This window comes from Aplidium turbinatum, chromosome 1, assembly GCF_918807975.1.
Source record: "Aplidium turbinatum chromosome 1, kaAplTurb1.1, whole genome shotgun sequence".
NCBI classification, from domain to species: Eukaryota; Metazoa; Chordata; class Ascidiacea; order Aplousobranchia; family Polyclinidae; genus Aplidium; species Aplidium turbinatum.
Window position 1 is genome coordinate 13,594,208 of NC_137472.1, and position 14,360 is coordinate 13,608,567.

At 32.5% G+C, this 14,360-nt stretch overlaps 2 protein-coding genes across 5 annotated transcripts in view; one reads left to right on the top strand and one right to left on the bottom strand.

The window, feature by feature from the left end:
• Positions 1–11,001, top strand: part of LOC145781085 (uromodulin-like) — a 29,953-nt gene extending 18,952 nt beyond the window's left edge. For all 4 annotated transcript variants that reach the window (XM_082592861.1, XM_082592839.1, XM_082592845.1 and 1 more), the window contains exons 7-11: positions 60–192; positions 924–1,042; positions 2,659–2,827; positions 8,637–8,814; positions 9,402–11,001. In XM_082592861.1, coding sequence (XP_082448987.1) covers positions 60–192; positions 924–1,042; positions 2,659–2,827; positions 8,637–8,814; positions 9,402–9,583 — 781 coding nt within the window. In that variant the 3' untranslated portion in view covers positions 9,584–11,001. The remainder of the gene's footprint in view (positions 1–59; positions 193–923; positions 1,043–2,658; positions 2,828–8,636; positions 8,815–9,401) is intronic.
• LOC145779253 (uncharacterized) overlaps positions 10,763–14,360 on the bottom strand; it is a 47,301-nt gene continuing 43,703 nt past the window's right edge. The window contains exons 61-63 of the mRNA XM_082590829.1: positions 12,874–13,006; positions 11,844–12,000; positions 10,763–11,456 (exon numbers count right to left, since the gene is read on the bottom strand). Coding sequence (XP_082446955.1) covers positions 11,279–11,456; positions 11,844–12,000; positions 12,874–13,006 — 468 coding nt within the window. The 3' untranslated portion in view covers positions 10,763–11,278. The remainder of the gene's footprint in view (positions 11,457–11,843; positions 12,001–12,873; positions 13,007–14,360) is intronic.

Genomic DNA, 14,360 nt, shown 5'->3' on the forward strand with positions numbered 1-14,360 from the left:
AGCTCAACGTTTAGGTAAATTTTTCTGCTTTAACATGTCATGATGTTCTATTTTTGCAGTGTCTTGCGTTTTGTTACTGAAGAAGGAAAATTCGAAGTCCGTATGAGATTATTTGACGACAACAGTTACACTGACTCACATGAGTACACAGAATCCCCTACAATATCAATTGGAACTTATGTTTATGTTCAGGTTTGTGACTCTTCTCTACATACTGGCAAATATGTTTGAACAAAGTTAAATATTTGAAAGCGAGGTAAATTTTTGTCAACAATTTCTAAACTAATATGAAATTAATTTGTAAAGATTTATAATGACCTTGAATGTATTTCAAAACAAAATAATTGTCTATGAAATTTTCCTTGCTGTTTTGAAATATCCGTTTATTAGAAGGTACTGCAACTTTAACGTAATCCAAGTTTTACTTAACCTTATGGAAAATAATTATTGCATTTTTACGGTCGGTGTTACTGTAAAAATTTATATCGAAAGAACTTTAAAATAAAGTTTTGTATAAGGAAACAAAAGTTTTCTTGGCAATTTAAGACAATTTACGTTATAACACAACAAAAACACTCTTCTATTTTTAATTCAAACTAAAAAAAATAAAAGTTATGAGGTTTCAAATTATAACAGAAGATCAGCATGTAAAATATCAGAGCAAACAGCAAACATTGAAATCGTTGTTGATATAGCAAGATGAAAATAGATTGACTCCACTTGGCTAGGTCATGGAAGTAATGTCTTTGAATACATGTCAGACGATTTACTTAATAAAAAATAAGTTAGCTTGGCAGTTGCAGTGGAATTATTGGCAGATGTAAAGCAATAACTTTTCATAGTTGATTAAAAGCACAAATTGCTAATTTCATAACAATACTAAAAATTCTGATATCTTTTGAAAGTCTTCTGATTGTTTTCAGGTTCAATTAAACCACGTTGACGACTTCAATCTTGTAGTGACCATGGATCGCTGTTTTGCCTCTCAATCTCCAGACCCTGCAGACCCTATATCCACAAAACACATGCTGATATACGACAGGTACAGTAAAAATGTACCCTAAAGTAGTTGCTGCACTCTTGTCAGTATTGCTCCACCAATGCAGTTGCCTGGTGTGCAACATACAAAGTGTAATACGATCAGGAGTAGTGTAAGCTATATGGATGTATACGTATTCTTATATTTTCTAAGAATTTGTTGGTAGAGTCGAGCATATATTTATTAGGAATATAAGGTTGAATCATCGAGTCCAAAAATTTTGCTAATCGGTATTATTTGTATTATTTGTATTATTTGTATTATTTTTATTATTATTTATTATTTTGTATTATGTTGTTATTATTTGTATTATTTTGTAGTATTGGTATTATTTGTATTATTTGTATAGTGTAGATGCTAAACGTATACCTCTATGCGTCCAATTTCTTCATATAACATGAATTCCTTCCTTATGTAAATGCGTTGTCCATCTTTTTCTTTTATATGAACCATGAATATTCGTTTATTGTTGTGCTTGAAGTATTTCGAAAAGGCTTAGTATGTTCTTGTTTGCATGTAGGACATTGTAGGGTTCCAATTCTAAAGGTCAAAGTTATGCCTGTGAGACTTGCTATGGTTTCATGATTTTTATCATGGAACTGTTTCTTATTAATTTGGTCTCAATCCGTTCAATTAACATGTATGTGATGGTTAGGATGTACTGTTATTTCTTGTTTTACAGTAGACTGAAATGTTCGATGAGAACTTGACAGATTAAAATTTCTAGTTTGACAGGAAATGAGTTGTTGTGTTTGAGTTTGTTTTTGAAAGTGTCTTTTTCTAACGGATCATTTTTGAAGGTTAAAAGATAGCTATTTTATAACTATGCTTGAATAAAGTTATTGCTTTTCTACACAAATCTTCAATTAAAGCACCTCAAATTGTATTTAAAAGTTGTAGATGTCAATTACCAACGTCCAACGTTTGAAACATAACAAAACCTGTAGATTTTTGATATTTTTTCCACCGACCTTGCAACATACCGACGATTGAGTAAGATTGAACCTTGATAACATTTTTCTAACGTTATGCAAGCACACATTACTTGCGTGGGAGATAGAATATTTTATCAACACTGGTGAAATTTAATAATGCAATGTACTAAGCTGCCCACTTTACTGCTACTACAAAATCTAGTTTTTACCGCAGTTTGTTATCTTTTTGGTGGTTAACTAGATGCACTGCAAACGAAATTAATAGCAGATTACAAAGATAAGCTTTTAACATTCTTTATGATGGCCTATTTTGATGGTAAAATAGTGTAAATAGCTTTTCTTGTAACGTGACAAGGTTTTTGATGGTGAATACCATTGCTTGATACTTCAAGAGAAAGTTTATTCATTTTCTGGATTTAACTCTTGTTGCAGAATTGATTCTTCACTGCAATTAATTCTAAAAAAAACAAAATGATTTAATTTCCTTTACACAACTGCAAGTGCTATTTTTTTTCGTCATTTTTGCTCCTTTGATAACATCAACGCAGGACAAAGTTGCTGGTATGCTACCAATAATAGTATCTTTGTATTTCTATTTCTTTAGTATCTTTCTATTTCTAAGGTCTAGCCTAAAAAAAAACAATGTTGATACAAGTGATTCAGTTTTGGCTCTACACATTTCAGATGTGCGAACCCTAACGACACAACGGTGCAAATTCGTTTGAACGGAGAAGCAGCTGCGAGCCAGTTCAAATTTCAGATGTTCAAATGGAGATGGAGTGCAGATGACGTTTATCTCCACTGTGAAGTAGATATTTGCAATAAGACAAGCGAAAGATGCACAGGAGATGGGGTAAGATAACATTTGACATTTATTTACTATAAACTAAAATATTTACTAAAATATTATGCTTAAAGAGAAACTCTGCATGCAAAATAATATGTTTGTTTATAATTTGAAGATATTTATACAAATTTCCCTAACTCTAGCTGCAGTTGAGTTCAAAATGCAATCACTCTTTTAAAGACCACGTAAAAAGTTTATACTATTCAAAAAATTGAAATTTGTTATTATTATGGGTAATTTTGAAGTGCTTTACCAGCAAATGAAATTTTGGGTTTTTACAACCTTTCGATTTATTTTCGATTTTCATGCTTTCTTGAGTTTGTTTATATTTATTTCAGAGATGAGTGACAGTGTTATTATCATCATTTTCTTCAGTTGTCATTCCACTTAGTAGTGGTTTATATTTATATAAACACAATACCGCTTATATTTTTGTGGCATTATTGCACCAAACAAAGCAGTCATAAAGTATAATCTATACGCCACAGGGGGTACAAATGAGCTAAACGCGATTTGGTGTTGATAATGTTATAATAATATGAACTGGTTGTAAAAAGCAAACATTAAATATTGTAGAAAAACAATAATCGTGTAGTAAAAATTGTAGTTTTATTTCGTTAGATATGAATCTTTTAAGAGGATTTTGACCAAACATTTAGTCGTGGCCAAAAGTTTAAGACGAAATCGTTTAATTAATCAAGTCTGGTCTTAAACTTTTGGCCACGACTGTAATACTCATATAGTTGTTTAATAGCAGTTGTGATTGGTCTAACTTTACCCCAAGATTGAATAAGTTAAAAGTTGTACATAAAGCAACATCTAAAGAAACTGATCCTGTTTTGTGCGATAGACGATGTTTGCTACGATACTCACTGCGTACTTAGCAAAACAAGTAGACTATTTTTTGCTGTATTTTCAGTAACCTGTAGCATGCAAGTTACACATTGTTTATAAAAGCAAAGCTAAAATATTTACTAAAAATCACATTTCATACCTTTGAAATCATACCACCCTTTGCTAAATAAAGTATTGTTATAAAATAAAATAATTTATTTATAAAAAACTAAAATACCATTTTTTACTATCGATTTGTGGTTTTAATCATTTTTAGTTTTCAAACGCAATAACAACAATGAACAATTACAACTTTTCTATATTTCTCTACGACAAATCGATGAAAGCGAGTGTGATATGTATCACTTTGATCATGATGAATGTAGTATAGTCAACTTATTTTTAATGTAGGCTGCATAAAACGCTTTAGGCAAGCGCAAGATACAAATACCCGACCAGATTTGTTTTCATTCGATTTTGCGACTATTGTTATTTTGAAATGAAAACACACACAATACACTTGTCAAGCATTGGATTCTGTCAAAATTTCAGTCTTGTATCAAGGAACTTTAGCAACGGTTAAGAGTCTAGCGAGTGTAGATAAGGCGTTGGCATTATAATAATATAAACTTGGTTCAACACCCGGCTGAAGCTGGTTGTCGACAAATACCGTTCTCTTCTACCCAGGATGTAGATAATTGCTAAAGGAAAGGTGGCAGAGAATAGGGTACTAGCCACCTTATTCTTGTTAGTTTTGAAGCTGACAATGATGAAAACATTACCTTCTTATCTTTCCCCGAAGCTCAGTAACTGATTATAGGATCACCTCATACCTTACTTCTATTTTGAAACTTTACGATCACCATGTGTTATGGTTTCTCTGTGTTATGTTATGATCACCATGTGTTATGATTTCTCCAGTTTCTTTGCACGGATAAGTTTACCTTCACAATAGTCGATAACAAATCATCTTTGTTCTTTGAACAGTGATCCAGTTTTATTCTCATTTGCTAGTGATGCCAACCGTTCACTGAACGGTTTGTTTTGCAATTTTTAACTAAGGTCAAAGGATCAATCAGCAAGCAATGTAATTTCGTGGCCTTTCTCACACTCTGTTGATTTTGTTGACAGTCAAAACTGCCCATTGTAAAGCTGTTACTGACAGCTTAAACCGATTTGTCGGTTTCTACGCGGTAGCAATGTTGTCAGATCATAATTTACATAATGCCCAGTATAGCGTTAAACCATCGGCCTAAAACCGATAAGAACAAAATTATCGGTTAAATGAATTCTTTTTAAGACTTTCTAGAAAATCTCTTCCTATGCCAAAGCTAACTACTTGAGTTAACTATACATAGCCTACAGCACAAAGTTGTTTGTCACACATAGTCTATATACTTTCATGTGCTGCTTTGTGTCTTCTGTTGTCGATAGATTTAAAGAATTTTGACATTCTTTTAGAGTCATTCTTTAAAATTATAATTGAATAATTGTTTTAACATGAGATGCTAAGTTAAAAGCTAGTAATGATAGTTCGATAACCATGTCAAGTTTGTTTATTAAAAATATGTTTCTAAAATTTGTTATTCCATGGCTTGCAATAAATGTATCTTATGCAATCAAGTTTTTATTCAGTATTTGTTTTGTAAAAAAGATGTTTATTAACGTTGCAATAATTCAAAAAATATAGTTGTTTAACGCTGTTGCAATATGCACTACAGTTTTGTGGCCTCTTAAAAAGCTTTTATCTACTAAATTCTAATAAAATCATTACGTTTTCAAGCTGTTGGACCAGTTTTATTTCATTTGTAAACCTTACTCATTTATTTGATACGTAAGCGAGAAAGTATTTTTTTGAAAAACCGGTTAGTAATTTTCTTTAATTATACACGACTTCTTGCATCATCCAGTAAAATAATATTTGTAGTCATATCGAAATGATGTTTGGTTGCACAGAAAATGTATGCCCGGATGCTAATATTCGACTGAATTCAAAGTATTTTTCAAAACATGGCGTTTTTGTCTGATGTCTAAATATAATTTTACTCAATCATTAAAAAATTTTTTTTTATTACGCTACAAATCTAACAACCTCTTAGTTCAGTGATGGGAAAAAGAATACGTTTCATTTTATCAATTTTTATCAAGTGTCCAACTTTCTTCCTCTGGTGACATAGTCCGATTCTAGATCTCGTCATAACAACGACCAGCAACCATGGCCACCTAAAGATACGGCCTGATTTGTCACATTTTGCAGAAATTTCCAGGTTTTTCTAACTTTGGGCTAACGTTTAAATAAATTTTTCTTAAAATTAGATTTTTACGCTTTCTTTATTCTTTTCCCCAGATGACACAATAGGTTTTAACATCCTCACATGTTGAAAAACAAAGAAAATTTGGTTTTTGTAGATTTTAGTCAGACTGTTAATTTTCAATAACAGTCTGATTTTGCGTTTTTCAACTTAGTTTTCTCATTTGCTACTGCTTCCCCAAGGCAACAAAAAAGTTTTTTGTTATTAGGAAATCGTAGAAAGTAAAAACATCTCAAAAAATGTCAGTCAAGCACTAGCAGTAGCTGTAATTAAAATCTGCAAAATGTGACAAATCAGGCCGCATCTCCAGGTGGCCATGCAGCAACTCAGCAAGTGCTTCATCTCAGCAATTACATTTCAGCTACTGCCAAGTCAGCAAATGAGATTTACGCGCTCACGTTAGACGTGCTTGGTCATCGCTTGTCAAACTCATTTTACTGACTTGTGACATTCCAAGTTATGGTGTGCTCAGTTGTAACTTGCTCTGTTTCATCGTTTATCAACTTCAGCCACTTGCTAAAATGTTGCTAGCTTAATAATTGTTACTTGCTCAGTTGTCACTTGCTCAGCGTCACTTGCTCAGTTGTCGCTTGCTCAGTTGTCACTTGCTCAGTTGTCGCTTGCTTAGTTCACCGGTGCTAAGTTGTAGGAGACTCTTTTAATAGAATTGAAACTGGTTGAGATATTTTCGTTGAGGAGACTTATTTCATTGTTACGTTTTAATGAAAATGTGGTTTGCTTATCTCTTCTGACTTTTGAAGTTTGAGATTTCATAAACTTAAGCTATTTTGCTTGAGTTCGTATGGCTTTGATGTTGGTTTGTTAAGCATAGGTCGAGGTGAGATGACTTTAAAACTATATATGACCACATTGCCTTTTTTCAATGTACGAGCTTTAGAATGAGAAAAAGAATTGGAGTACAGCCCAGGATAGATGGGCAAACGATTTACCAAAAAAAAAGATAAATTTTCCCCACATATGTTGAGAGGACTGGCAGGGCAGCTACATCAAAGAGGTGTAGAAAAGAGGTGTGGAAGAAAGAGGTGTTGGGGAAGAAGGGGGGGAACTTGGAGAGATGATGTAAAACAGTGGGCGGACTTGTCAAGCATCGGAGAAGCAAAAAGAGTAGTGGAAGTGTGCGCAAACGGGCTACTTCTCCTTCCTTTTCTTTGTTCTAAGTTTTGACGCTATGAAAATAAACAGAAATAATTGTGCACCTTTTGTTTTATTTCTTCCTTTTCTCTGGTTCTAGTGACAAGCAAACAAACGACCATTTTTTACCTCAACCAAACTAAAAACTGATGAATTTTGCTCAACGTAGTCAAAAAAATGAAACGTGTAACTTACAAAAAATGTGAGATCATCTGAAGGCAAGAGCGAGACTAATTTAATTTCTCGCGCGGGCTTGCGGTGATCGAAGCCAAACGTCACAAAAGCTCTTGACGTATGGAAACAATTGACAGCCAATCTTCGTCTAGAAAACCTACATGATGATGATGATAAGCTTTAAACTTTGGCTAATTCACATTATGAGGGTTCTGATATTGCAGTTTAACATAAAAATACTAGCTCGATGTAAATTAGAATGCTATTAAAATGAATCTTACTTTTCATTTCGCTTTCTAACACTTACCATCATGCTTACTATTCTATGAACAACATTGTTCAATTGTTTATTTTGTAGCAATGTGTTCTGAAGCATACACACATGGGCGGAGAGAAGTCTGCTTTTCTTTTGTTTACCACACTTTTTAACATATTTCTGTTAGGACGCAACATTTCAAATACTACTATTATTATTATTGTTGCTTTTATGGCTACTGTAATGTGTCCGTATAACTTTATAGGATAACGTCATTACCAATGAACTTTCACTGTTTTAAAAGGAAGCCCTTTAGTTTTTGCTTGCATTGTAAAGATAATAAAATCGCAATGCAATATGTTTCTGAGTCAAACAAGATTTATTTACATGTTTGTTTGTTTTTTAAGATACAAAACGAAAGAAGTCGTTTTTAAAATGTAATTCAATAACTTTTAAAGAGAAAAATACATAACTTTCTTAACCCTGTAGCGCCCAAGAAAAAAATTCAAAATTTCTGAATTAAAAAAAAGGTGTGGTAACCTACAACCAACACAGAATATTTAATGATAAACTTTGTTGCAAATATGCAACATTGGGCAAAAGAGGGTCAATTGAGAGTTATTTTTTGTTTTCTTTTCTTTACTAATATTCTACATACTCTTCCAAAATCATGCAATTTCAAAAAGAATTTATTGCATATATGCAAGGTAGGGCGCTATAACGGGGTTTTAAACATAACCAACAAAGTGATGCGATTAAATGTGATGTTCTTATTTGCTGTACTGACTACTTGGTAATAGTAAATGCTTTGTTACGACAAAAATGATGAAAATAGCAACAGTGACAAACAGTATGACGAAAATAAAGTAATTTCAGTATTACTAACTTTCATGAATTATTTATATTAATAGCAAAGTATCTTTCCTGGAATTAGATTTTATCTTAATAACAAGCGTCAAGAGTATAAAAATGCAATGACCTGAAAATGCTTACATTTTAAGGTCATTGCATTAAGGTCATACATTAGGCTTACATTTTAGATATCAAAATTTAAATATTTGTATAAATTTTTATCATCTTTTTGCAGATCGACTGCAGAGGACTTGGAGGTTATCGTAAAAAAAGAGAAGCAACTACCCAAGAAGGTGTTTATGACCCCACGTTTGTCCCACATACAGGTCACATCATCAGCCAAGGTCCAATACATGTTTTATCTGAAGCTAGTAGTCGTGCCAATAATGGATTGTCCGGAGATGACAGTGAAGGTAGGCTAAGAATTGCAGTTTGAGGTTTTGAAAATGCAAAGTTCTTTGCTTTATAAATGCATTCCGTGATTTTGTGAAGTAAGCTGCCTAACCGGCAGGGATAGCAGGCTTACATTTATTGCTAGAAAATATAGTTTAGGTGGATGGAAAAGACATGGAAGCCTATCTTTGTGTCTACCTTTAGGCAGGCTTCTAAGTGCCATGCCAAAACACAGCTGCATGCCTTTGAGCGAAGTGAAATGTCAACCTTTTCGAATGTTAACCGATTCCGATGTTAATAAAAAAAAATATAAAGCTAGTTACTTCAGCAACAGTTAAAGTCACAAACAGCCATTTGGTCTCACAAAGCACAACCGTCATAAATTTGCAATTGCATCTAACCAAAACGTCATTATTTCTCTTCGAAAGAAGAACTTCATTTTTTGAACATTGCTATTGCTGGAGACAAACTAGTTTGCTTTATCAATGGTAAACAAACATCTCACTCTGCTTCGGCTACAGCTGTATAAAACCAAAGCGTAAACTAATATTGTTGAACACTTATTCTCACTAATTAACTTGACAATTTATTGACTTTATTTTTCCAGTGGACTCGACCATGATTGCTCTCGGTGTTGTATTAGGATTAATCGTCATTGCTCTTGGAGTGGTTGGAGGAGCATATGTCAGAAGAAGACAATCTCTAATAAGACATTTAGCCAAACAAGAAGCCAATAAAGCAGCAAACAAACGTCTAACATCGTTGCATTTTACAACGGAATCATTTTGATTGTTAAAATATTTCAGACAAGTTTATCCCGCGTATTTATTATCGTTTCATGACATTGTTATTAGTAAAACTAATTTACAATTTACCATAGTGTTAACAAAAATAAAACAAGTCGAAGTTGACTGGAAATATACTTTTATCGGCATTTTAATATTTTGATGTACATGTAGGTTTATTTGGAGAAAATGTAGGGCATAGAAATTCTAATCAAACGTTTTGGTTTTGATTCTTTGTCCAAATATTTGTCCTATTATGTTCTCGAACAAGAAACCATAAGCCATGAAGTAAAGTGACGTTTTGTTGATTATACCCATTTTCCTATCATGAAAAATTATACGTTGCTAATATTTTCAAACGGACTCTGTTTGGTACAACAGAAAGAGTAGGCGAGTAGAACATGTACGTTTTTAATATATTTCAGTTTATATCTGATGTTAATGTTTAATTTTACTCCTTGTGTAAACTAATGACCCCCATACGTTACTTGTACATGCTTTGTTTAAAAAAAAGACCTCACATATATAATACGAATGAGTTGTTTTTTGCTTTAGTTTTACAAGAATGAAGGCAATAATAGCAAATATAAAGAAAGAGTTGCACATGTTTTATTTACGTTAATTATGAATATAAAAACTGAAGGCTGTACTCCATGTATTGGGATGTCATTTCAATACATTTTTATCGTTGTTCTTGCTCTAGAATCATACTCATACTTCAGAAGAAATCTAAACATTCTTCCAATAACAGTAGTACAGTATAAGTGGAATTTACACTGAAGCGCTACTGAAATAGCAGCCAATTTTTAGTCTCGTTTTTCCTAACACTCTATCTGACCAATTACTATCGAACTTATTTACAGAAATTTACTTTTTTTTACTCTGATATACGATAAGCTTAATTTACTTCAACTTTATTTTCAATCTGGGATATTTCTTTATGGTTTGTCTTTTCACAAATTTTCTTTCGGTAATTTTACTTTAATCTTCGCAGTGTATGTACCTTAATTTTACTTCACAAGCAATTAAAACCATTTTAAAATAAAGGGTTTTCTCTTTTTTATAACAACGTAACAGCAATGGCGTCATTGACACTGAGACTAAAGATCTAAAAATCAATGCAGTTGAAGTGCTGCTACAACTTCTTTTCTTCTTGTTTTACAATATTCCCACAATTCTGTCATGCTTGCGTATTGATTGTATTGCTGACTACAACATTGTAAAACAGAAACACGATAATTAATAATTGAAACAGAAGGGAAAAAAATCTTATATGACATTATCAAGTGGAAGGAAGCTATCAGCACAGCCTTTCAATGTATGGTGTTTATAATAACAAACCAGGTGACTTTTTTATTTCCGCCAAGAGATAATATACATGACTTGTGTTGTATCATGATATTCTGAGCTTTGCAGTGAGATTTGTTTGCAAAATGAATTAGTTAAAAGCAATAAAATAAAAAGAAACACTCGTTGTCATTTCATAGCATGAACATCGTTTGAAATCACAGCAGTCTTTGTTGAGCGTTATTGACCGAGCATTTATATGGTAAGGTACTAACATCCAAAAAAATACATAGAATATTCTTGAAGATTTTAAACTTTAGCGGTATTGAACGCAGTTATGAAAATAAATGTGTCCATAAGGTTGATAAATATTATTCAAAGTGCAATTGAAGGGAAGAGCATTTAACCATCGTTAGTTCTGTGGAACTTCAGCACATTGTGAAGCTTCACAATCGCATGATTCAATGACTTCGTGATCTTTGATGATCTCACTTCCGTCGCTACAGCGAAGAGTGACAAAGATGGTGTTGACTTTGGTTGGAGAGCAGCAGCCACACTGTTTGTCCATCATTGACTTTGCCAAAGAGTAGCTGCAACAGAGCAAATAAATTTTTTTGTAAAAGTTCTTTTATGTTATTTTTTAAGTGATTACAGACACAAAATGTCAGTGTAGCTACAATTTTTGCCTATGTAAAAGTTGATTGTTTTTTCAAAATATCATACTAGCAGTAAGCTAGTAAGAAAAAAATAAAATTACATCTTAAAAATGTTTAAAAATATATCTATGTCAGATAAATCAACCATCTAAGAGAACTTAATCGAAAGTAGTAATGTAATGCGCTAGTTTTCTACTTTTAGAAATGCCAGGATTAAAATTTGGCTGGTCAAGAAGCTTTCTAGGATACAGAACTTGTATAAGAGTTTGTTTGCGTAGTGGTTGGATATCTTATGGATTTAATTTTATTTTTTGCACTCACGTTGTAGAAGATTCGCAGTTTCCAATGCATTGAGTCACATTGACAGCTTGATCACTGACACAATCTTCGGATTCCAACTTAAGAGAACGAACAACTTGAGGCTGGCAAGGTCCAGCAAGAGGAGCATCGCACTCCATACAACATCCATTTTGTGCCACTAGAATAAAGAATATCAGCCCACTGAAATCACGATATCAATTAAACGACTCCTTTGCAAGTGCAGTGTCTCAAAACGTTTTTATGTAATCTGTGGTTTTCAAATAGCCCACAGGGTTTTCCTCGTGGGAGCTTAAGTGACACGCACAATGCACATATTCTCTAGTGGTTTTAATTATTTATTCAAGCCGCAAAGCGTTTGTTTAGACAAACGTTGCGATAAAAGCTTCTTGCCATTCTGGTTCTACCACTTTTAATTTAAACCAGAACTCAGCAAATTGTGATCGGCAAATAAATGATACGTATACGAAGTAAATTCCGTAATGTTTGAACAGAACAAACTCTCTTCAGGCATTTTATTTCACTTTTCAGTTATCCTGCTAGTATACATTATACATATCTGTTTTTTAGGCTAATTTCTGTATGCATTTACAGAGGACAGATATCTCAATTAATATACTGTATAATTAAATATTTTCTTATTTTCTTGAATTTTTAGATTTTTGTTACTATATTTCCTACTGCCATAGGCTTTTGGTAATTTATAAGTCGATGGAGTGTAACAAGTTATGCAGATCACATTTTCAGCTATCGGGTGGGGAAATAATAACACAAATTCAGTGCATTTATGAATCTTAATACACACTTAACTAAAATTTTCACCACAGTAAAAGTCTTTACTTATACTTTATTCCAATGTTTTTACACGAAAAAGAAATTAGAGCTGTCCAATTGGAACAAAATGATAAACTTTATTCCATAATTACTAACTTATAAAAGTAACACACATGATTTGAAATACATTAGCAGCTTTTGTGGCAACATTAACTGCGCAATGGAAGATATTTGTAAAAATCAATTTTTTAAAACTTACAGATACGGTGTTCCTCAGGGCACGACTCTGGAATTTTAGGACAAATAGACTCAGAGCAGACAGCCACAGGGTTGCCATAAAGTAAACCGCAACTGCACGATGTACATGAATCTTCAGCCCAGGATGAACCGACCTAAAAATGTGCACAAATGAAATCCTATTTTATTTTCAGTTCGGTCCAATTGTGTTTATTTCTGACCATCTCAGCAAAAACAATACACGTCAACATTGCAAAGGTCTAGAAAAAGGTAGAAGCGAGTGAAATAATAGGATTTTTTCCATATAATAACAAAATAAGATATTGGAAACCTAAATAACATCCAAAATCAGTATAATGTGTTGTGGCAAACAATTCCAAAGTGAGCTTTTATCGTCAATAATAACAAACAAATATCAATGTAAAATCAACACAAAACAAATCTTCTCTGACTGTACAAATGCAAAATAGTGGGGTGGTGCTTAAAGAAAAAAATGTTTATATTTTTTATATGTCGTATTTAAATCACTTCATCAAAACGCACATTTCTCGTTTTATTTCTTGAAATAGCAAATATTACAGTGAATGAAATAGACATTCAGTTTTTTTTATACAAATGTTTGAAAAGTGTTTTACAAACTCTTGATTTTTAAGTTTTTTTTTATAATATGTTTGTAAGCGTGGCATGTAGCCTACCTTCTTTAGGTTTATGATGCGCGGCATAAAACAATAAAAAACAAAAGGAAAAAACGAACCAAAATATCAACTAGAAAGATAAAATCTTTTGTCAGATTACGATAAGAAAAAGGTTGACATTTTCAATCAACACTATTTTCAATTCGTTCTGCCCTTTTGTGGAGAATTTATGATCTGTTGATGAATTTTTAAAGATAGAAGTAATTTTTAGTTTTGCCTTGCAGGTAAAGATAAAAATTTATCTGATTAACTGCATTCTTAAAACGTTTATTTGTAGACACAGAGCATTTGTATGCAAATATACTATTTCTTGCAAGAGTCAATCTATGCATTTTAAAAGAGTTTTCCAAGTAATGTAACTCATATATTACTGCTTCAATCGTGTCTATAGGCACCTTTACTGATAAAAGATACAGCTACAAGTACTTTTATTGCTTTTCAATTTCCTTTACCCGTAGTTACACTCGAGAAGGATCGTTAGGGTTATGGCGACAGATGCTTCAAGCCATTGGTTTCAAAAGTATAACGTTAATCGTAAAATAGCCGAAAACAAGACATAATAGAAAAAAAGATAGGTGCACAATTTTTTTTTGTATTTATAGCTACATGCATGTTTCAAACAGCCAAATAAATGCTGGTATCGAGCGTTAAACTTAATGTAAAAAATTCGAGGTTTCAAGATTAGGCTAGTACTTTTAATGCAAATAGAAAAAAAACAACTTTGAATAAAAACATTGTCTGCTTTTCTAGTATATATATTATTAAACAATAACTCCTATTGATACTACAAAAAAGTGCGCAATGCCAAGCAAAA